The 24,845-nt window shown below is 34.0% G+C and overlaps 1 protein-coding gene and 1 long non-coding RNA gene across 2 annotated transcripts; one reads left to right on the top strand and one right to left on the bottom strand.

The window, feature by feature from the left end:
* The first annotated feature begins 1,188 nt into the window (after positions 1-1,188).
* On the top strand, positions 1,189-4,328 carry LOC120092052 (cytochrome P450 734A1-like). Its single transcript, XM_039050248.2, has 4 exons — positions 1,189-1,771; positions 1,935-2,179; positions 2,981-3,344; positions 3,707-4,328. The coding sequence occupies exons 1-4, from the start codon at positions 1,286-1,288 to the stop codon at positions 4,118-4,120; spliced, it is 1,509 nt and encodes a 502-aa protein (XP_038906176.1). The 5' UTR covers positions 1,189-1,285; the 3' UTR covers positions 4,121-4,328.
* Positions 4,329-6,549: 2,221 nt separating this feature from the next.
* On the bottom strand, positions 6,550-7,985 carry LOC150033997 (uncharacterized). Its single transcript, XR_016532404.1, has 3 exons — positions 7,541-7,985; positions 6,858-7,436; positions 6,550-6,743 (listed from the first exon to the last, which is right to left on the bottom strand). It is a non-coding gene; the product is annotated as an uncharacterized LOC150033997 (long non-coding RNA).
* Positions 7,986-24,845: the final 16,860 nt, after the last annotated feature.

Below are 24,845 nucleotides of genomic sequence, written 5' to 3'. Positions count from 1 at the left end.
AGAGTTTGTTCATATAAGGTTTACAAACTATAGGACCCTATGAAATTTAGGGCATCACCCCCAACACACAATCCATATAATCTAGTCTAGATGATCTCTCATTACCAACAACTGAAGTACTGCCCAATTCTATATCACCATAATTCATTGAATTCAGTCTTGTTGGATTAGTGCAGTCGGCTGTCTAGTAATAATGTTGATGGTACAGTGTTGGTAGACAATGGAATGTCATCCTCTTCCCGACGAAACTCATATAATTTCTCGTATTGTCTGTCCACAGTCGTATCATTATAACTCACATTTTCGAACCTCATTCTAATATTTTCATCCTGATTCAATTTTAGCATTATAGATAACTAAAGTCTACTAAGCTTTTCCTGGAAAAGAAGGAAGCGAACATCATCATCGTTCCTTATGTATTGTGGAGGGGTTTCGTATTCAAGCTTATATTTAACTCTTATTATAAGATCAAACTCTGAAGAACTGAAATTTGTAACCCTATAAATGTGAGATTTAAGTTCTTTATACTTCAACGTAACATGCACAATAATTCCTGTCAGCTCGCCTCCAATATACAAACTTTCATTCTCATCCCAATCACCTCCATATCGAATAAGTAGACACTTTTCTATCATCCTACAAAGCAAGAGAACATTTGTCATTAAATTGTACAAGTAATTGAAGTGTATTCTCGCTCTCTCTTTTGCTCTTACTCTCTCTCGCTCTCTCTCTCTCCCCATACAAAATTTCTTAATGCTCAATTCCTACATTTCCAGAAATAACACAGCAAAAAACAATGAAACAGACACCTAAATAATGAAACACCATTCTGGAAAACCTATTCCATTTTGGAAAAACTCCGTCTTGAAAATCCGCATTCGAAAGAACTCCATTCAACAAAACACCATCGAAAACCAGAGAAGTAATCATCGTTGAAATGGAGTTTATAGTTTAAAGAAATCACTATTGTATTGTGTTTAGGGATGATTAATTTGAGACTTCAATCGGGAAAATGATCAAATCATTCAGACACTGATGTGCAATCACATCAAACGAGGAATTTAAAGTGAGAGCGAGAGTATTTGACCCGACGAGAGCGAGACTTATAACGTGAGGTACTTGTAAGGGCAATTTACGTAATCTGATATGATGATGATACCAGCAGAGAGTCACTTTACGTCTAGTTGTTTTCTTTCTCACAAACCATTGACTAAAGCAATATCATGATGGATGGATCAACGAAGAACCGATCACAGACCTTCCTCTACTTTTAGTTTTTTTCCAAATGCATCTTCTTCTTGTTTTCCTTCTTCTTCTTCTTCTTACAATCCTTCTGAAATTTCTTTACTCCACTTTCTGGCTTCCATGGCGAATTCAAATCCACTTCCGAAAGCAGGGCATAACGGGTCCTCCCTACCATCCGTTCATTGGCAACTCCGCCGATATCCGCCGTCTGTTCGCGGAGGCACAATCGGACCCCATTCCGTTTCACCATGATATACTCTCTCGCGTTCTCCCCTTTTACTTCCGGTGGTCCGGCGAGTACGGAAAGACATTTCTGTACTGGTTCGGGTCGAAACCGAGATTGGCCATATCCGACCCCGATCTAATTAAGGAAGTGCTTGTGAATACGCGCGGGTATTTCCGTAGGATCCCGTTCAACCCGCTGTCGAAGGTGCTTTTCGGAGAGGGACTGACCGGATTAGAGGGAGAGAAATGGGTCACGCGCCGGAGAATTGCAAATCAGGCTTTCAACATCGAGCGAGTTAAGGTAGAACTATTTCCTTGCACAACTTCCTTTTTGGTTGCGGTCTCTGCATAAAATTGAGAATCGAAGTGAACTTCATTAGGGCTGTAAAAGATTGTTTTCAATTATATTGTTTGAGTAAGGTTAAATTCTTATCGGTAAATAGTCTGGTTTTTAAATTTGATAGGGATGGGTACCCGAAATTGTTGCTAGTGTGTCGAGTGTGCTGGAGAAATGGGAAGAGATGAAGAGCGGAATGGAGGAGTTTGAATTGGATATTCACAAAGAAGTTCGTCGCCTCTCAGCTGACGTTATTTCAAGAACTGCATTTGGAAGTAACTTTGAAGAAGGAAAACGCATATTCAGTTTGCAGGAACAGCAATCACATCTTTTCTCCCAAGCAGTCAGAAGTGTTTATATTCCTGGCTTCAGGTTTATTTTCAATTCTTAGTTTCCCTTTCCCTGATTATCTATGTATGTTTTCATGGAACCATCATAAGTTAGTCTTATAGGACTTGGACAAAATGAGTTCAATCTATTGTAGCTATCTACATAGGATCTAATATACTAAGAACTTTTTTAGCACAAATGTTATAGGGTCAGGTGGATTGTCTCGTGAGATTAGTTAAAGTGCAAGCTGACTCTAACACTCATAGATATATAAAAAAAGAGAGTACGTTTTCATAGATGTAGTGGCTTTCATTTATTTTCTTTGAAATATAAACATAGTTAAAAGGATTAGAAGAGGAGAGGATAGTATATATGACTAGATTAGCATTGGTACGAAAACTATTATGCATCCTTAGACCTGGGAGTGTTTGGGACAAGGAGTGAAATAGTGAGTTTCAAAGAGTTATGAAGTCTAGGGAGTTGTGAAGTAGGAGTTGTGAATTCCACTCTTTGTTTGACCCAAGGAGTTGGTGGGTCCCACTACTAAAAAACATCAATTTTATATCTTATCCACTCTGATCCAAAAGTTCACAACTTCTTAAACTTAATAACTCCTTACTCCTCACTATTCCACTCCTTACCCTAAACATCTCCTAAGTAAACAGAAAGTATGAGAAGGCTATTGATGGAATTTGTTTTCCCTTTCTTTATTAAGGCAGTCAGTTATTTGTGGATCCTTCTTTTGAGAAGAAGGATTAAGAAAATCTACCTCTCTCTTCTATTTGACATATCGTTATGTTATTTTATTTATTCCTTAGTTTGAATTGAAAACTTGGAATGTAGATTTTTGCCGACCAAGAAGAACAAAGAAAGGTGGAGCCTAGAGAAAAAAACCCGTAAATTAATAAAAGTGTTGATTGAGACAAACAGCAAAGGAAGGGAAAACTCAACTAATCTACTTAGCTTGTTAATGTCATCTTACAAGAACCAGAATGGGGAAGAAGAAAGACTTGGAGTGGAGGAAATAATTGATGAATGTAAGACATTCTATTTCGCAGGAATGGAAACAACTGCTCATCTTTTAACTTGGGCTCTTTTACTACTGGCAAAGCATCAAGAATGGCAAGACAAGGCCCGGGAAGAAGTTCTAAACGTCTGTGGGCATAAAACACCTCCTGCAGTAGAGAATTTGAGTGAACTTAAACTTGTAAGTTGTAAGCCAATAAACTCATAATGATATTTTCTTGGATAAATGTACCTTGTATTAGTTAAATATATCCCTTGTTGGCAAGTTTTGTTCATAGTCACTGTTGTTCTGTTCAAAGAGATTGTCATCAAGGAAGTAGGGACTTTGAAACACTGTATATGACGATGTTGCTAACTCGTGGAATTCTGTTCTGGAAGTACGCAGTGATGTCGAAGGTTACGAATTTACTGGGACTAGAATATGATCGAAACCAATATTTGATAGCCGTGTTAATGTTTTATGGATGTGGGTTTGAATTGAACTGAAATGACTTCTGTTTGCTATGCTCATATTCATTTGATACCCTGCATCTTTTTTGACAGGTAGGTATGATAATTAATGAAACACTTCGACTTTATCCTTCAGCGGTGATGTTGACGAGGCAGGCATCGAAACAGCTGACACTAGGAAGCTTAGACATTCCTGCTGGCACAGAGCTTTTTATGCCGGTGGCTGCTGTCCACCATGACAAAGAGTTTTGGGGAGAGGATGCAAACTGCTTCAACCCTTTGAGATTTGGTAAGGCTCGGAAACATTTAGCTTCATTTCTGCCATTTTCGTTGGGTCCCAGAATTTGTGTAGGCCAAAACTTAGCTTTGATTGAGGCCAAAGTTGCTTTGGCTATGATAATTCAACGATTCTCCTTTGCTGTTTCTCCAACCTATTGTCATTCCCCTATGCTGTTTATAACCTTACAGCCTCAGTTTGGTGCTCAGCTCCTCGTTAGGAGCTTATAGAATTGAACTCAGAGTTAGTCGAAATACTAGAGTAAACGGTGGAGTCTTTGTGAACTGTTTGTTTTGTAAAATGTATAATTTTATTAATCTCACAAATGTACTATATAGTACATAGGGATAAGTTGAAGTTGTCACACAATACAAAGTACTTATGTTACAAGTTGAATGTTGAACTTTACTATACAAGTCACAGGATTTGTTCGAATTAGATGCTATTTTAGTTCTAAAAATATATTCGATGCCATGTCTTTATAACAGTCTGCTAATAAGTTAAATTCTCTCTCTTTCAGACTTCTGAAAAAAGTTCTCAAAGACTAACTAAAAAGAAGATTTTGAAATAAAATTTTACTATTAAACAACCCTTTTGTTATTCCCTTTTTTAGGTGGGTTTACTTATGGGATGAGAATGAATGAAATTTGTAAGATGATGGTGTTTGAAAAATAAGTGAATCACAGTTGATATCACAAGCTAGTAAAAATGCTACTGACAAAAGTAAAGTCAAATAGATAGAAGTATAGAGCAAGGAAGATGCACATAGAGACTTGTTAATCTAGTTTGATGTAATCACACCTACGTCTAGGAAGCTTTCCACCTGGGTGAAAAGAGATCCACTAGAATGTACTTGGTTTTTACAACATACACTTCAATTAAGATTACATAAAATCAGTCTACTCATAACTGAATACTAGCGAGCAAGCCAGACTCTCTCTAACACTGATACTGCTTATAATGAGTCTACAAATTTAGGCTTCCCCTAAATCGAATTTCATAGCAACAACTTTGTCCCTTTTTCACCTACTAGTTGAAAGAACGCTCAACTATCACTGTACCACAGCACTACAAAGAATCTACTCGGTCAGACCAAGCTTCTTGCACTGTACCACAGCACTACAAAGAATCTACTCGATTAGACCAAGCTTCAAAAGAATTGCACAGCTTCTTATTGTCACACTGATTAAGTAGCCATATTGAAACACATGAAGAACACACAAATAAATGCAATCCTCATAAGGCAAGAAAGCCACCAACGACAACAACTCAAAGAAGGAAAAGATCACCCCCAAATCTACCACCAATAAGGAAAGAATATCGATACCAAGTCAAAGACAAATTATCCAACAAAATAAAAGAAAATATTATCAACCAACCAAAACCATAACAAGCTCTCCCTTTGGCATAATATTTTATTTTATTGGCTAACCAACCAGACACACCGAGGCAATAGAAAAAAAAAAACACGCAATTTCAATATAGCCCGAGCAACAACAACAACCAAAGAGAGAAGGAGAAGGAACATCACAAAAAAAAGAACAGCCCAAAACTAGAACAACCAACAACAACAACCCCATTCAATGATCTCTCCCTTTTGCCAAGAAGAAAATCAATCAGATGGTGGAGGTTGAGAAGATGAAGTATCATTAGAATGCGGAAGCGACACATTTAAGAGATGGGCCAATGCATCAATTTCAGCCTCGTGATCAGTCAAATTACAAATAACAGAGCTCAAAGTACGAGACTCGGAAGCCAAAATGCAAAAGATGCAAGTCCCAAGTTCAGTAGGAATCAATAAACCACCTTTCGGAACCTAGAAATCCTTGGGGAGAGGAATGTCAGAAGCCTTGGGAGGAAAGATGTTATACACAAGGTTAGAGATATGAGAATCTTGAAAAATCTTGTAACTCAGATTAAGAAACTTAGGAGTAGGGCTAAGAGCATCATTCGGACCAATAATGGTAGGGCACTGAGACAACAAGATTCCACATAATGAACGCAGTAAACAAATAGGCAGCTTGATAGAAAAGGAGTCAACATGTCGAAGAAGTTGATTATACGCAAATACACCAAAATCAAAGATAGTTCCAATCTAATACAGAAGATTGGTCAGAGAAGGATAAATATTAGACATATAAGTCGAATGACACCAATTAGTAATGCCAATTCGACACAAAATAACATATTTCACACTGAGGGTAAAAGTGGACAATTGACCAGACGGAGGCCACTCAAACTAAGTACCATCTGTAAGCTCAATAACAAGATCTGAAGTAAAGGATGAGGTTCACCAAGAGGAGGGGAATCGACACACACAAGATAAACATTAATAACAGCAAAACAAATGGTGAAACATGTGCCTTTAATATGAACCTTCTGATAATCAGGACAACTGAGATCATTAAACTTAGAAGGAAGATTAACAATTAACTCTCTCATTAACTGAGGATAAAAGGGACCGAGGTCTACAATAGTCTTGAGAAGTTCAGCATGCTGAAGAAGATCCATAATTTCTAAACAGGACTTGGTCTAGTCAGACAAAACCTTCTCATCAACAATACGCCTTTGCACCACATACTTCCATATCTAATCCTCACTATGAAAGGATATCCCATCAATAGGAACAACAGAAACATTACGAGGAATTTTACGATGACCAATTCTTGTGTAAAGCTTGTCCTTGACAAAGGCAATGTCTTCTTCACTGCTAGAGTCAGAGATCTGCATAGAATATTTTGATTCAGAGTCATGGCTCTTCTCTTTAGAGGGAGTTCATTTTGAGCAAGTACGAGTAGAGAGACCACGATCAGCAGACATATTCACATAGGCCCTTTTTTTCAACCTGCCCAACTGGGTAAGAGGAATATTATCATCAAAGAAATTTGACATAGTCCCTTTGGAGGAACATGAGCTAGAAACAAATTTATCAACATCAGAATCAACAGAGGAGAAAGAAGCTACAACCTGATCACCTGTACTCGGATTAGAGGCAACCGGAAAAGATCCTGCAGGAATATGCTTGGAGTGAACAACAGAATCCCCTTGTTAATAAGAATGTCACTAACTTCTGGGATAACATCAATCCTTTTCAACAGCAGTAGAAGAGAAAGGAATAATAGGAACTAGAGCACCTTCAACAGTCGAGGTACTTAACACAGTCTGTTCATCAGCAGAACTGATGGAAGGCTGAACATCAGCAAAAGAAGCATCCATACCGATAGATGTAGGGGGAATAGGGGTGTCACTTTTTAGAATAGACTCAGCTTCTAAGGAAGAAGCAACCACGGACACAGGGGTAGTACCATCTGACTCCCCATGCATGGTCAAAGGAGAGACAATTTTATTCATGGATTGAGATAGAGAACGAACCTTATTCGCATCACCGTCAACATCTTTCACAGTAGAGCCATCCCACAGGACCATAGTAAGAGGTTGAATGTCAAGGGGCTCTAACGAACTGGAATCTCCAACATGCAAGGAGGGTTGAACAACAGGCACATCTTTAACAGAATCCCTCAATCATTGGGATGGGATTGTTGGTTTCTAGAAACACACAACGGAAGAAAACAAGATCATTAAGCATTCTAATTCCTCAATTTTGACATCAAATTAAGCATGTTCATAGGGTATCAAGAGGGTTTCATTACATAACTTTGAAGATCCCCCTCTTCAACGAAATACAACTACAATCTTCTCCAATTCAGGTCGTGGACCACCACTAGAGCTTCCCTACTATTCTCTAGGAGCCTTAGATTGAGATGTGGGACTCGAAACAAGATTGAATTTGGGAATTGAGAGGAGAAAACACACTATTTCAACACTGTTGAATAACCTTTTTTTCAACCTGAAGAATACAGCAAATACCACTTATTTGCATTATCTTTTCTACTCAATCAAGAGTGATTTTATTCAGGCAATTCATGCAATCAAAATGCATGCATGGATTCTAGCTCCTCATTCGAAATTGAGCTAGAAAATGTGGTGCAAAGATGACTAAGGTGTAAGCTTGAAAATAGGAAAATCCCACCATGAGATTTTTCTCAATTTCTTTTTTATTTTGAATTTTGGTTTTCAAAATCAAACTTTTTCCAATTTTAATTCTTTAATGAAATTTGAAATTTTATTAATTTTACAAAAAAAAAAATTCAATAATCAAAATTTCAAAGAAAACTAATAATTAATAATTAATTATATTACTTTAATATCAAATATTAAATTAAATTATCACCAATTTCATCACCATGAATCCTCATACATGAAATTAATATTTAAATCATAGTTATATATTATTTGATTCTCCAATTACATTTAATTCCAAAATTAAACGTGTAATTATATCACATATAATTACTAATTCCCTTAATTTGAAATTGAACGTTTCAAATCAACTTATCACGATATTCTAAGGCTAATCCATCTGTGAGCTAGTAGGAGAACCTAATGGACTTATAGATCATGGGCTCCAACGATCCGTGATTAATTGGCTAAACTCTTTACACTGAATTAACCTCATTCATTAACTACCAGGTTACTTGACTAAAGCCCAATAGTTGCACTTCTAGATATATTGTGTCCACTCGATATAACCATAATTAGTAAGTTAACCCTTCACAGGTTATTCGTAATAATGGTTGGGTCAAATGACTGTTTTACCCCTGAGATTAGCTCTTGTTCCTTAAGTTTCACTTATCCTCTAATGAACAATTTATTTGTGATCCAATCAACAAACAAAATCCCTCTTGAGCCAATGAGAGGGTGAGACCCTTTGTTCAAGACTTGGAATCAAGACTTAAGGAACAACCTCTCTACTGTCCCTGAAAGCAGGTAGGAGTGAATTCCATCTTGCACCCTATGTCCCCAACTATCTACCCGGTCATACCCCTTAAATGGGAGGCTTATTGAGACGATACTGTTGAGCCAACTCTCACCTATACAAATCTAAAGATAATCCCGTATAAACAGGAGTTCATAGTTAGCTCAGGATTAAGGTTAAGTTACCTAGGTCATCGCTATGAAATAGTCAGTTTTAAACAGTAAACAACTTTATAAAGTAAGAGTGACTTATTTCGGGGTCCGATCTTAAGCAAACGCATTGCACATGACACCTCCACTCCTCATGTCACCACATCAACAAATCAGGATCACTTCGTTTGTAGCACTTTACAACTCCTCATAACAATTACAAAGTGGGTCGCATCCGATAGTGTTATCAGTATAAGACACCCAACCTTATTCGTATACTATAGATCATTTTGACTATTTATTCGAACCTGATCCACTTTTATGTCTCCATATAAAGTTCAAGTACTCATATAATAGTCATGGATCTTTTAGTTTATTAGATTTATTTCTAAAACAAAATAAGCAATTCATAAATTCAATAACAACTTTATTGAATCAAACTTCAATAATAACTTTATTAAATTTTAGAATAAGTTTATTGTTTTACAAACCACGAGTTTTATGACATAAAACCCAACAGGGATAACAGAAAGGAACGAGTCCAAGCGGATCGCTTGGAAGAGGATTCTTCAACGAAATCATCGGGAATGTCTGCCCTAGCCTGTGAAACATCCAAATTGACATGTCATTTCCAATTAGTTTTTTACTCTTGATAAGGAAAAACGAGAGAGATACACGGTCAAACCAAGAAGCAAGACAATGTGAATGCCTAAATACAATTCACAAGCCCATTCACTTCAATGAAGAAACACTCCATAAGTTTGATGACCAATCAACCTTGAATGTTTCTAGCATACAAATCTAAAAACAAGTATTTGCAAAAACTAATAATAATAAGAAGAAGAAAATGTCTCAGATATGAGATTTCAAAATTTACTCATAAAAATTCTGAGTCTATTTTAAATAAAGGATAAAAGGCTTTATATAGCCTTGTATAGATTCTAACCTATTTAATACAAATAAACAAAAGTCAAAATAAATCATTAAGTTCTTTTATCAACCTTCATCTTCCAACCACTAGTAACTCCATTAATTGCAGTCTTCATCTTCCAACCACTATCCTTTAATGTAACTCCATTAATTGCAGCCTCCATCTTCCAACTACCATCTTCAATGCATCTCCATAATTACCAAAACTTAAATTTAACACTTAAAATCTAGAAATTAAAGACAACAAATAACTCCAAAATTAAAATGTCAAAAATTAATTAAAAACAACTAAAGTCTATTAATGCAACTCATCGGTCTCGATCCATATTAACTTCATTTTAACCATTCTCGTGTGGGATGTATGAGTACCACTTTAAGTGTTCACCATGAGGTACTATAGAACTCGAGGAATAAATATAGGGTGACAGGTGAACTCAACATGGTCGAAAAAATAGGGCAAAAACCAACACCACAACTGTTTGAAAATTGAACTACTAGTGGAGAGAAAAAAATTGAATTTAAAGAGAAATCACAATAAATGAAATATAGTGAGAATTAATTATGGGTTGGCAAATTTTAATTTTGGCCCAAATCTTATAACTTACCAAAATAGCAAATAATTACTATAAATCAATTTTGCAAACCCCTAGAGTAGCATGCAAGGATTCAAATTGGAAGGCATCTAGCAGCTTGGTGAAGATATCTACAATTTGTTTATCAGCACTGACATGTTCAAGAGATATAACCTTAGACTCAACAAGCTCTCTAATGAAGTGGTGTTTGATATCAATGTGCTTAGTCTTACTATGCTAAATAGGATTTTTGTGAATGTTGATAGCACTCATGTTGTCACAAAATAAGGTCATGACATCTTGAGCAATATCATACTCCTGAAGCATCTGTTTCATCCATAGTAGTCGGGTGCAACTACTACTAGCCGCTATATATTCAATTTTGGCAGTAGACAAGGAAACACAATTCTGCTTCTTGCTGAAACAAGATATGATATTGTTTCCTAGGAAGAAATATCCTCCAGATGTGCTTTTTCTATCTTCTGAATTTCCACCCCAGTCAGCATCACAGTATCCTACAAGAACTCCATTAGTATCAGAAGAATAAAGAAGATCATAGCCTATTGTCCCACTAATGTATTTGAGAATCCGTTTAACAATTGTTAAATTACTTGTCTTTGGATTAGTTTGATATCTAGCACAAACACCCACTGGATAAGCATTATCTGAACAGTTAGCTGTCAAATAAAGAAGACTTCCAATCATGCTCCTGTATAAGCTCTCATCAACATTTGTAGCATCGGAGTCTTTGGCAAGTTTTGCATGAGTGAGGCTGGAGTATGTTTGGAACTAGCTTTTTCAAGGCCAAACTTTTGAAGCATGTTTCTGGCATACTTACGTTGAGATATAAATATCCCATCAACTTGAAAATCAAGAAAATACATAATCTCTCCCACGATGCTCATCTTAAATTCAACTTTCATCAGATCAACAAATTGATTTACTAGAGATTATGTTGATCTGCCAAACATAATGTCATCAACATATATTTGGGCAATTATTAAATCTCCTTTTGTTCTCTTTATGAATCGGGTTTTGTCAGAACTGCCTCTAGAATATCCCTTATGTATCAAGAATTATGCTAATCTCTTATATCAAGCCTTTTGAGCTTGCTTTAAACCATACAAGGCTTTCTGAAGTTTGTACACATGTTGAGGACAAACGGTCAATGAAAATCTTAGCTTGTACAATTTGAATTTGAGTAGGCAAGATACTCCAAGAAGTAGACGAATAGCCTCCAACCAAGCCATAAGGGCAAAGGTCTCATCAAAGTCAAAACCTTTCACCTGAGTGTATCCCTGAGCAATAAGCCGAACCTTATTGCAAGTAACAGTTCCATGTTCATCGGATTTATTTTTAAAGATCAATTTTGTTCCAATGACATTTGCAGACTATGGATGAATAACTAATTCCTATACTCATTTCGTTGAAATTGACTTAACTCTTCATGCATAGCATTCATCCAAAATTCATCTTTAAGAGCCTCATTGACGTTCTTAAGCTCAATAGGAGAGGTGAAACAAACATTCTCGATCAATTCAAGATAGTCCACTTTCTCTTTTTTTCGAGTACAAACACCTGTGTTTAACTCACCAATTATGTTATTGAGAAGATGATTCTTTTGAGCAAGACTGGATATAGGAAACACCTCATTCTAAAAAAAAATCGGTTCAGAATTACCACTCTTACACATATTGCTGCATGATGGAATGGGAGAACCGATGTCACTAGCATCAGTAGCAACATAAGGAGTACTACTATGATTTTCATTATTTTCATAGGTATGCTCAGTATTTTGCAAGTCATCAACAATGACATTGATGGATTCCATCACATTTCGAGTGCACTTATTAAAGACATGATACACACGACTGTTAGACGAGTATCCAAGGAAGATACCTTCACTACTTTGATATCCCATTTCTTTCTATAATCTCGATCTATGAGAATATAGCAGGTACTCCCAAACACGTGAAAGTACTTAACACTTGGCTTGTGACTTTTCCAAATTTCATAGTTTGTGCTTAGAATGGCAAGGCAAATAAAAATTCGGTCATGAATATGACAAGCTATATTCAAGGCTTCAACCCAAAAGTGTAGAGGCACACGTTTTGCATGCAACACCCTCAATACCCTCTAAATTACAAAAGGTTTCAAATTGAGAGTTCTGGAACTCTATGCCATGATCAGTCTTGATCCTCACAATTTGTACTTATTGTTCTCTCTAAAGTTTGAGATGTTGGTTTTTTTGCCCTTAATCTCAAATTAATTAATTTTAATTAATTAATCAATTAATGATTTGATGATAACAAACTCAATTTTTTACTGAAAAATCATAGTGTTTTAATATCTCCGTAATGTAGAGCTCGGAACAACGATTCCAACACCTCTTGAATCACTCAAATCGGAGCTAAAACGAAGACAATATGACCAAAACAAATCTATAGAGAAAATACCGTGGTGGATGACGTGGCATAACCAGACCATTTGCATGTAGACATGTGGTAGCATATTGGTTGAATGGTGGATCATTAAGAGATTAACATATGATGGACTTTTAATTTTTGGATTGATTTAAAATAAAAAAAAATTAAATTAAAAAAAAATTAAAAGGAAAATAAATTTAATATTATTTTATGTTTGTGTCTAACGGCTAGTTTTTTACACATTGTATGTTTTTTTTATTTTTGGATTGACTTTAAAAAGAATGAATTTAAAAATAAAATGAATTAAAAGGAAAATGAATTTAATATTATTTTATGTTTGTGCTAACGGCTAGTTTTTGACACATGATATTTTTTTTTATTCTTCGGATTAATTTTAAAAAGAAAATGAATTTCAAAAGAAAATGAATTTAATATTATATTTTGTTTTTATCTAACGACTAGTTTAGTTTAAAATCTCTACCATTGATTTTTCTTTTCCAAAATCCAATGGTCCAAATTAATTGTGGTTTTTAAAAAATTTTCTCTCTCTATATAAACCATCTTCCTCTCCAAATTTTAAACCAACAAATTTTATATTTCATAATCCTCTAAAACTCAAAAGTTTCATTGTTGCTCTCTCTAAGTTCCCAATTTTTTTTTCTTTTCATCATATTCTTAAGAGAGTGTTATTGTATTGTGAGGATAAACTTGTTGAGTGCTTAAACTTGTAAATCCACTCTAGTGAGAGTTGTATTGTATTCTTAAAAAAATTTCAACATTTGTAACAGTTTGATCCTAAACCGTAAAAATGATTGGGTTTGTTCTTGAACCCGTAAAAGGAGTGGTGGTGTAACGGTTGGGCTCTAATCCGTGGAAAGAATCAGAAAGATTTTATTCAAATTTTCAACAGGCGCTTGGGGAGTGGAGTAGGTCGAGTTTGACCGAACCACTATAAAAATTACGGTGCCTTTTTCTCTAACTCTTTCCTTTTTATTTTTGCAATTAATTTAAGCAATTTATTGTATGTTTTAGCTTGTTCTTATTTATTTACTAAAATTTGATAGAATTAATTTAGCACATTTTTTGACATCTTATTTGTTGCATAATTTGAATTTTTCTTATTATTTATAAAAAGTCTATTAATTAGTTTAATTGTGTTAATTTAGAAAAAAAAAAAAAAAAAGGTTTAATTAAACTCTATTCACCCTCCTCTAGGGTTGCCATATCAATCCAATAATTGGTATCAGAGTAGATTGCTCTTCTTGAAATATTTTTTCTTGATAAACTTAATTGTTTTTTAGCTATGACAACTTTTGATTTTATCCCTTTTACCGATAGTCAATCTATTACAAAGCCTTCTATCTTTAATGGTACTAATTATAGTTATTGGAAAAATAGAATGAGATTTTTCTTGTTTTCTATTGATTATGATTTATGTGATATTGTTGAGGAAGGTTTTAAAATTCCAACAAAAGATGTTAATGGTGTTAGCACTATAAAACCTAAGGAAGAATGGTCAATAAATGAAAAGAAAGCATACTCTTTAAATACCAAAGCTATTAATTGCTTATTTTGTGCTTTGAATGAAGTTGAGTATAATAGAGTATCTATTTGCAAAACCACTAAAGAGATATAGGATAAATTAAAAATTACTCATGAAAGAACTAGTCAAGTAAAAGAAACAAAGATTAACATGTTAGTTCATCAATATGAAATGTTTAAAATTGATGAAAATGAAGTTATTTCCGATATGTTTATTAGATTTACTAACATTGTCAATGCTTTAGAAGGACTTGGGAAAAAGTACTCAAATCTTGAGAAGATAAAGAAGCTATTGTGGTCTTTGCCTAAACAATGGGAGCCTAAAGTCACCGTCATTCAAGAGGCAAAGGATCTCAAATCTTTCTCCATTGATGAACTCATGGGTTCGTTGTTGACGCATGAGATAAAGATCAAGAAAAACATGAAGGATGAGAAGAAAAAGAAAGAAAAAAGAATAGCTTTAAAGACCATCTCTTTAGAAGTTGACTCCCAAGATGAAGATGACCTTGATGAAGATGATGTTACCTATCTTTCACGTAAGTATAAGAACTTCATCAAGAGAAAGAAGCATCTCTCCAACCAAAAAGAGTCAAAAGGTGAAAAGAGCAAAAAGGATGAGGTAATATGCTATGAATGCAAGAAGTCGAGTCATATTAGAACTGATTGTCCTTTTCTCAAATCATCCAAGAAATCCAAGAAGAAAGCAATGAAAGCTACTTGGGATGATAGCGATGAAAGCGAAAGTGGGAGTGATAATGAAGAAGTGGCCAATTTTTGCTCCATGGCTCATAGTGACAAAGAGAATGAACAAAATGATGAGGTAATTCTAGAACCTCTTTCTTATAATGAATTGTTCGAAGCTTTTGAAAATATGCAAAATGATTTAGAAAAGTTTAGTTCTAAGTATGTTGTGCTTAAAAAGAAATACAATGTTTTATCTAGTAAAAATAAGTCTTTACTTGAAAAAATTGCTTGCTTAAAAGAGAATGAGCATAATGTTGTGCATATTGATGAAATGAATATCTCTTGTGACAAGCATGCTTTTGATTGTGATGAGAAAAATGCCTTGCTTGACAAAGTTAAATTTCTTAAGCATGATAATTGTGAAAAAGATAATTTGATTAAATTACTCAAAGAAAAGAAATTTAGTGTTTTGCAAGAACTTGATAAGGCTAAAGAATCTATTAAAAAGTTGACAATAGGTGCTCAAAGATTAGACAAGATAATTGAAGTAGGCAAGCCTTTTGGTGATAAAAGAGGTTTAGGCTATATTGATGAATGTTCTACTCATTCAAGTTCTAAAACTATCTTTGTTAAAGCATCTCATAATATGTCTAAGCTTAATATGCCTAAGGTTGTGTCTAAGCATGTTAAATCTAACTTTGTGCCTATATGTCATTATTGTGGTGTTGAAGACCATATTAGACCTAAGTGTTTTAAATTGAAATATGTTCATACTACTTCTCCAAGAAGATTTTTTTCTCAAAGGGCAAAGTTTCACAATGCTCAAAGGAATAATTTCTCCAAGAAAAGTAAAGTGCATAAATTTGTTGTAAGAGATAAATCTTTGCATAATGTTGTTTGTTTCTCATGTGGTAAGTTTGGACATACAACTTATTCTTGTTACTTGTCTAAATCCAATGCCTTAAATGTCTATGCAAAAATGAAATGGATTCCCAAGTTTGTCAATGCTAACCATCTAGGACCCAAACAAGTGTGGGTACTAAAGAATCAATCTTGAACATTTGTGTTTGCAGGTTTGTTTGAAAACCTCTAAAAAAAACAAGTGGTACTTGGATAGTGGTTGCTCGAGGCACATGACGGGAGACCCATCCAAGTTTGTCTCTCTCTCCAAAAAGGATGGAGGTCTTGTAACCTTTGGTGACAACAAGAAAGGTAAAATAATTGGTAAAGGTAGTATAAGTAATGAATCTTCTATTTTAATTGAAAATATACTTTTGGTTGATGGTTTAAAGCATGATTTACTTAGTATTAATCAATTGTGTGATAAAGGCTTTAGAGTTGTATTTGATAAAAAGAATTGCATCATTGAAAATGTTAGTGATAGAAAAGTTATATTTGTTGGAAATAGAGATGAAAATGTTTATAGTATTGATTTGAATGATTGTCCTATTAATGATAAATGTTTATTGGCTTTGCATAATGATTCTTGGTTATGGCATAGAAGACTAGGACATGCTAGCATGCACTTAATTTCAAATATTTTCAAGAATTCTTTGGTTAGAGGTCTTCCCAAATTTAAATTTGAAAAAGACAAAGTTTGTGATGCTTGTCAAATGAGTAAGCAAACTAAGTCCTCCTTCAAATCTAAAAATGTAATCTCTACAACTAGACCCCTTCAACTATTACACATGGACTTATTTGGCCCTTCTAGAATTGCTAGTTTTGGAGGGAACGATTATGCTTTTGTGATAGTTGATGATTTTTCAAGATTTACTTGGGTTTTGATGCTAAAACATAAGGATGATGCTTTGAAAAACTTTTCTAGATTTGCAAAAAGAGTTCAAAATGAAAAAGGTTTTTTGATTTCTAAAATTAGGAGTGATCATGGAGTAGAATTTGATAGCAATGCTTTTGAAACTTTTTGTGAAGAAAATGATTTTTCTCATAATTTCTCTGCTCCAAGAACTCCTCAACAAAACGGTGTAGTTGAAAGGAAAAATCGTACTTTGCAAGAATTTGCTAGATCAATGTTGCATGAGTATGGTTTACCTACATACTTTTGGGCGGAAGCCGTTAACACCCCTTGTTATGTTTTAAATAGTGTTTTAATTAGACCTTCTTTGGGTAAAACTCCTTATGAACTTTGGCATAACAAAATTCCAAATATTGGGTATTTCAAAGTTTTTGGTTGCAAATGTTTTATTTTGAATAACAAAGAAAAACTTGGAAAATTTGATTCTAAGACGGATGTTCGTATTTTCCTTGGTTATTTCTCTACTAGTAAAGCTTATAGAGTTTTCAATAAAAGAATTTTAGTAATTGAGGAATCTATGCATGTAGTATTTGATGAATCCTGCAATGTTATTTCTAATGAGCCTATTTATAGTGATGTTTTAAAAGGAAATTTTGGAGATTTACTTGTTAGTAACAAAGGTAAGGAAATTGTTTCAAGTAAGCAAGAGGTGAGCTTAACCGAAAAGAACGAAGTTGGTTCTTCATCCATGCCTAAAGAGTGGAGGTATGCTCCTTCCCATCCCAAAGAATTAATTCTTGGTGATCCCGAACAAGGTGTGAAAACTCGTTCCTCTCTTAATATGTTTAATAATCTAGCTTTTGTTTCTCAAATTGAACCAAAAAATTTTAAAGATGCCGAAAATGATGAATTTTGGATTTTAGCTATGCAAAAAGAATTAAATCAATTTGAAAGGAATAAAGTTTGGGAGTTAGTCCCTAGGCCCTCTCATGCTTCTATAATTGGAACTAAATGGGTCTTTAGAAATAAAATAGATGAAAATGGAAATATCATTAGAAATAAAGTTAGACTTGTAGCTCAAGGTTATTGTCAAGAGGAAGGAATAGATTATGAAGAAACTTTTGCACCCGTTGCTAGATTAGAAGCTATAGAATGTTGCTTGCTTTTGCTTCTTATAAGAATTTCATTTTGTATCAAATGAATGTGAAAAGTGCATTTTTAAATGGTTATATCATGGAGGAAGTTTATGTAGAACAACCTCCAGGGTTTGAAAGTTTTGATTTTCCTAATCATGTCTATAAGTTGAAAAGGGCTCTTTATGGCTTAAAACAAGCTTCAAGAGCTTGGTATGATAGACTTAGTAATTTCTTGCTTGAGAATGGATTTAAAATGGGTAAAATTGATGCTACTCTTTTTATTAAGACTAAAGAAAATGATATACTTTTAGTACAAATATATGTGGATGATATTATTTTTAGTTCTACTAATCCATCTTTGCGTGAAGAATTTTTTAAGTGTATGCATAGTGAATTTGAGATGGGTATGATGGGAGAACTTAGCTTCTTCCTTGGACTCCAAATCAAACAACTCAAGGATGGTATTTTCATAAGTCAAGAAAAATACACAAGGGATTTGCTCAAAAGGTTCAAATTCAATGAAGGTAAAATTGCAAAAACTCCTATGAGCACATCCACTAAGCTTGACAAGGATGAAAAAGGTAAGTGTGTGGATATAAAAACTTATAGAGGTATGATTGGATCTTTACTTTATTTAACCGCTAATAGACCCGATATTATGTTTAGTGTATGTCTTTGTGCTAGATTTCAATCTTGTCCTAAGGAATCACATTTACATGTCGTTAAAAGAATTTTTAAATATTTGCTTGGTACTATTGATTTAGGCTTATGGTATCCTAGAAATGTTGAATTTAATTTGGTAGGATATTCCGATGCGGATTTTGCGGGTAATTTACTTGACCGTAAGAGTACTCGTGGGACTTGTCAATTTCTTGGTAGTTCCTTAGTTTCTTGATTTAGTAAAAAAAACAAAATTCGGTTGCCTTATCCACTACCGAAGCGGAATATATTGCAGTTGTTAGTTGTTGTGCTCAAATTCTTTGGATGAAACAAACTCTTTATGATTTTGGATTAAAGTTTGATAATGTGCTTATATTTTGTGATAATACTAGTGTTGTTAATTTGACTAAAAATCCTATACATCATTCTAGGACTAAGCATATTGATATTAGGCATCACTTTATTAGAGAGCATGTGCAAAATGAAAATATTACTCTTGAATTTGTCGGCTTTAATAATCAATTAGCGGATATTTTTTTACCAAGTCTTTGAATGAAGAAAACTTTTGCAAAAATAGGCTTGAGCTCGGTATTATTCGTTGTGATGCCTCTTGATTTTATAATTTTACTTGTTAAATCTTTTAAAAGGCATTTTGATAAGAGGAGATATGTTCATGTTTTTAAGGGAAACATTTATGTAGTTCTAAATTTTTCTTAATTATTCTTTTTTATGATTCTAAAGGGGGAGAAGTTTAAGAAAAACATACTATAAATTTGTTATGATTTTGGTTGTATTAATTAAGGGGAGAATTTATTTTTTTTTAGTGAATTTCAAGAATGATCTTTATGGTGATATGTTGAATTTTATTATGTGCTACATATGGTTTACATGTATTTCAAGCTATTTTTCTTGAATGGTTTGTCATTATCAAAAAGGGGAGATTGTTGGCTTTTTGGTCCTTAATCTCAAATTAATTAATTTTAATTAATTAATTAATCAATATTTTGATGATAACAAACTCAATTTTTTACTGAAAATCTTGGTGTTTTAATATGTCTATAGCGTAGAGCTCGGAACAACGATTCCAACACCTCTTGAATCACTCAAATCGGAGCTAAAACGAAGACGATATGACCGAAACAAGTCTATAAAGAAAATACCATGGTGGATGATGTGGCATAACCAGACCATATGATGGACTTTTAATTTTTGGATTGATTTAAAAGAAATTGAAATTAAAAAGAAATTTAAAAGGAAAATAAATTTAATATTATTTTATGTTTGTGTTTAACGGCTAGTTTTTTACACATGGTATGTTTTTTTATTTTTGGATTGACTTTAAAAAAATGAATTTAAAAAGAAAATGAATTTAATATTATTTTATGTTTGTGTCTAACGATTAGTTTTTGACACATGATATATTTTTTTTTTTTGGATTAATTTTAAAAAGAAAATGAATTTCAAAAGAAAAGGAATTTAATATTATATTTTTTTTTTTTTGTATCTAACGACTAGTTTAGTTTAAAATCTCCACCATTGATTTTTCTTTTCTGAAATCCAATGGTCCAAATGAATTGTGGTTTCTAAAAAAATTTTCATCTCTATATAAACCATCTTCCTCTCCAAATTTTAAACAAACAAATTTTACATTTCATAATCCTCCAAAACTCAAAAGTTCCATTGTTGCTCTCTCTAAGTTCCCAATTTTTTTTTCTTTTCATCCTATTCTTGAGAGAGTGTTATTGTATTGTGAGGATAAACTTATTGAGTGCTTAAATTTGTAAATCCACACTAGTGAGAGTTGTATTGTGTTATTCAAAAATTCCAACATTTGTAACGGTTTGATCCTAAATCGTGGAAAGGATCGGGTTTGCTCTTGAACCCGTAAAAGGGGTGGTGGTGTAACAGTTAGGCTCTAATCCGTGGAAAGAGTCAGAAAGATTTTATTCAAATTCCCAAGAGGCGCTTGGGGAGTGGAGTAGGTCGAGTTTGACCGAACCACTATAAAAATTACGGTGTCTTCTTCTCTAACTCTTTCCTTTTTATTTTTGCAATTAATTTAAGAAATTTATTGTATGTTTTAGTTTGTTCTTATTTATTTGCTAAAATTTGATAGAATTAATTTATCACATTTTTTGTCATCTTATTTGTTGCATAATTTGAATTTTTCTTATTATTTATAAAAAGTGTATTAATTAGTTTAATTGGGTTAATTTAGAAAAAAAAGTTTAATTAAATCCTATTCACCCCCTCTAGGGTTGCCATATCAATCCAACATGAGACATAAGGTCTGACAAACTTGAAAAGTGTCTGTTTTTTCCCTAATAAAGTGCACCCACATGTATCGAGAGAAGTCATCAACACAGACAAAGGTATATCGTTTACCCCCAAGCTTTCCACCTGCATCGACCCCATCAGATCCATGTGAAGTAGTTACACCGATTGGTAGTACAAGTGAATACTTTCATATGATCAACTCTTATTTGTCTTCCAGCTTGATAGTCACCACACGCTACATCTTCGTCTTTAGATAAGGAAGGTATCTCAAGAATGGCTTTTTCGAACATAGCCTTTTTTATAAGGGGGGATTAACATGTTCTAGTTGCTTATGCCAAATAGCAGCATCATTGTTTCGAGCTATGTGACAGACATTAGAACAAACATTAGGAGTTCAGAGATAACAATTATCAGATGAGCGCATACCTGTCATGATAGTCACGTTGTCTGCATTGGTCACAAGGCATTTGTCTTTAGAAAAATTTATTGAATGACTCTGATCACATAGTTTACTTATGCTAATTAAATTTGCAGGCAATTCTTCAACAAGAATAACATTTTCTAGAGAGAGAATACCAAAATATGATAATTGTCCTTTACTGAGAACCTTCCTGTTGCCCTATCTTCAAATGTAACATGACCGAAACCACATGGTTAAATATTTTGAATAAAAGATTTCACACCTATCATGTGTCTTGAGCACCCACTATCGAAGTGTCAGTCCTCTTTTGATGAGGCACGAAGAGAGGTGAAAGCAACATGGCATCTCAGTATCAATATGACCTTTTTTCACCCTTCACTCCATTTTTTATTTCTGACCATATCTTTCTCGGGTAGGGAACCTGGGATAATTCCACGATAGCATGTCACTCATTCTTCTTGTTAATTGATAACAGTAAGGTCGATTATGAACTTTCTTCCCATATTGATGACAAATCCACTTTATTGTTACTGACTGATTCCAGAGGATTGATGTTCCTTCACTAGTTTTAGACAATGACTCGGACATCTCAGTATCTTGGCATGAGCGAATCTTTTAAAAAAAGAGGATTCTCCTTTGGAGAATTAATTCTTAGACTTGTTGAATCCAATGCCTTGTTTATCAAAGACCTTCTTTCCTGAGGATAGAATTTTGTTAAGATCATCTGTGCCAAAGTTGAGCATCCAAACAAATTTTGACATAGTCTCAAGGCCAACCTTGATAACTTGTGACTCTTTCATTAGGTCAGATATGGTGCTTAGCAGACGATAAATATCTTTAATCAGATTCTCGATTCTCTCCTTCTGAACAGCTAAAGCTCTTGAGTCTTCAAGCCACATCTAATAGACTTTCTCATATGACAATTTTTCACGAGAAGCAGTAGCTTTGTTAGAATAGATTTTTGAAGTAGAATCATCATGACAAGATGTCTTACAGTCTTCATGAAAGACAAGGGATAGACTTCCCACTAGAGCATGCACTTCATCATCTGACTCACTACTTGAAAGAGTATATCAACATGCAGCGGAAGCAACAAGGATCAATAAGCATTCTAATTCATTAATTTTGGCTGTAAATAAAGCATGCTCATACAATAATAAAAGGGTTTCAAATAAGATCTTTGTAGAACCTCTTGAAACTCGAATTCAGCTGCATATCTTCTTCAAATCTCGTTGTGAACCACCTCAAGATCTTCCCTACTATTCTCTTGGAGCTTTAGATTGAGTTGTGGGACTCAAAATAAGCATGAATGAAGGGAATTTGGAGAAGAAACACATTGCTACACCCACTTGAAGAACACCTTCTTCAACTCAAATTTTTCAGCAAAAACTCAACTGATGCATGCTCGATTTCTACTTCAATCTTCTCTATTTATTGCAGGACTATCATGCAATGGAGAAGCCTGCATGAGGTGCAACTCATGCTTGGAGAATTGAAGCAAGAATCAAGGGAGATTAGTGTGAGCTCCTTTAGTTGAAGATAATGGAGTTTTCCAATCTTCCATTTTTGTCAATTTGTGTTTTATAAATTGATTTCCAAAACCAATTTTAGTTTTCAAAATTAAGACTTTATGAATTTTACAAAATTAATTTCACAAAATTAATTTTTTAAGAAAGTTAATAATAAATAATTAATTAAACAATTTTAATAATTTTAATTAATTTAATATCAAATATTAAATTATTTTTATACAAATCCACCTTCATGAATCTTTATTCATGAATTTAATATTTAAATCATATTTAAATATTAATTAATTCTCCAATTTCGTTTAATTCTAAAATTAAACACGTAATTATAACACATATAATTACTATTCCCTTAATTCTAATTTGAACGTTTCAAATTAATTTATCACGCTACTCTAAAGCTAATCCATTTACGAGCTAGTAGGGGGACCTACAGATCATGGGCTCCAACGATCCGAGATTAATTAACTAAACTTTTTACACCGAATTAACCCCTATTCGTTAACTAATGTGTCATACCACTAAAACCCATAGTTGCACTCCTCTTACTGTAGATATATTATGTCCACTCGATATAACCATGATTAATAAGTTAACCCTTCACAGGTTGTTCGTAATAACGGCTGGGTCAAATGTCTATTTTACCCCCGAGATTACCTCTTGTTCGCTAAGTCCCACTGATCCTCTAATGAATAATTGGTTTGTGATCCAATCAACAAACCGAGTCCCTCTCGAGCCAATGAGAGGATGAGACCCCTTGTTCAAGACCCAGAGTCAGCACTTAAGGGAATAACCTCTCTACTATCCCTAAAAGCAGGTAGGAGTGAATTCCATCTTGCACCCTATGTCCCTAGCTATCTATCCGGTCTTACCCCTTAAATGGAGGTTTATTGAGCCGGCATTGTTGAACCAACCCTCACCTATGAAAATCTAAGGATAATCCCGAATAAACAGGAGTTCATAGTTAGCTCAGGATTAAGGTCAAGTTACTTAGGTCATCACTTTGAAATAGTCGATCTTTAAATAGTAAACAACGTTATAAAGTAAGAGTGACTGATTTCGTGGTTCGATCTTGTACAAACCCATTGCATAGGACGCCCCCACTCCTCATGTCATAACATGTACGAAATAGGATTACATCGTCTGCAGTACTTTACAACTCTTTGTAACAAGTACAGAGTGAGCCACATCCAATAGTGTTATCAGAATAAGGCACCCAACCTCATTCATATACTATAGATCATTTTGACTATTTACTGATCCACTTTTATGTCTCCACATAAAATTCAAGTACTCATCTAATAGTCATGGATCTTTTAGTTTATTGGATTTATTTCTAAAACGAAGTAAGCAATGCATATTTTCAATAACAACTTATTGAATTTTCAGAATAAGTTTTATTGTTTACAGACTACGAGTTTTAGGACATAAAACCCAACACTACTGGAGTCTATTTCCTCATTTGAGAAGGTAACCGAAAAACCCTTTTTCTGCCTTCTAAGAAAGTTAGGACATTCAACCTAGAAATGACCAACACCCTCATATTCATGACACCTGAAGTTCCTTTCACAAGCACCTTGACCACCACTGCCTTCTTTGTCGCTTTCGGTCTTTCTGACAAATTGATTTCCATATCTTGAAACATTATTGTTGTTGTTGTTATTCATGTCTTTGCCATGTGGGGGAACATAAGGACCTCAAGAGGCAAAACGCTTGTCCTATAGTTTGAGAGCTTTGCCAAATTGTTTTGCCAAAAGAGATATAGATTCTGCTAGATTCTCATCAGACTCTTTGACTTTATTTGACGAGCCATCATCATTCACCAAAGATTGCAAAACAATTCCTTGGACCTTTTTTACGTTTTGTCATCAAAGGACATTTCAAACGCTCAAAGAGAACTAAATAATTCATTAATTTAATGGTACTAATATCTTGCATCTCTTTTATAACAGTAACCTTTACATCGAATCTTTTAACTGAAGATCGTAACACTTTACGAACAAGTTTCTCTTCTTAAATTTTTTCTCCAAAAGCAAAAGATTCATTAGTGATATCAAGAA

The sequence above is a fragment of the Benincasa hispida genome, chromosome 9 (genome assembly GCF_027475165.1).
Source record: "Benincasa hispida cultivar pf3 chromosome 9, pf3_genome.v1.1, whole genome shotgun sequence".
NCBI lineage: Eukaryota > Viridiplantae > Streptophyta > Magnoliopsida > Cucurbitales > Cucurbitaceae > Benincasa > Benincasa hispida.
Note: the sequence above shows the minus strand (reverse complement) of the source record. Positions and strands in the feature narration are given on the sequence as shown.

Bases quoted from the DNA above. Each gene is read 5' to 3' on its own strand.
- LOC120092052 (XM_039050248.2), top strand. From the start codon at position 1,286: ATGCATCTTCTTCTTGTTTTCCTTCTTCTTCTTCTTCTTACAATCCTT. The intron at 1,772-1,934 runs GTAGAACTATTT...TAAATTTGATAG, and splicing joins TCAACATCGAGCGAGTTAAG to GGATGGGTACCCGAAATTGT. The intron at 3,345-3,706 runs GTAAGTTGTAAG...CTTTTTTGACAG, and splicing joins ATTTGAGTGAACTTAAACTT to GTAGGTATGATAATTAATGA.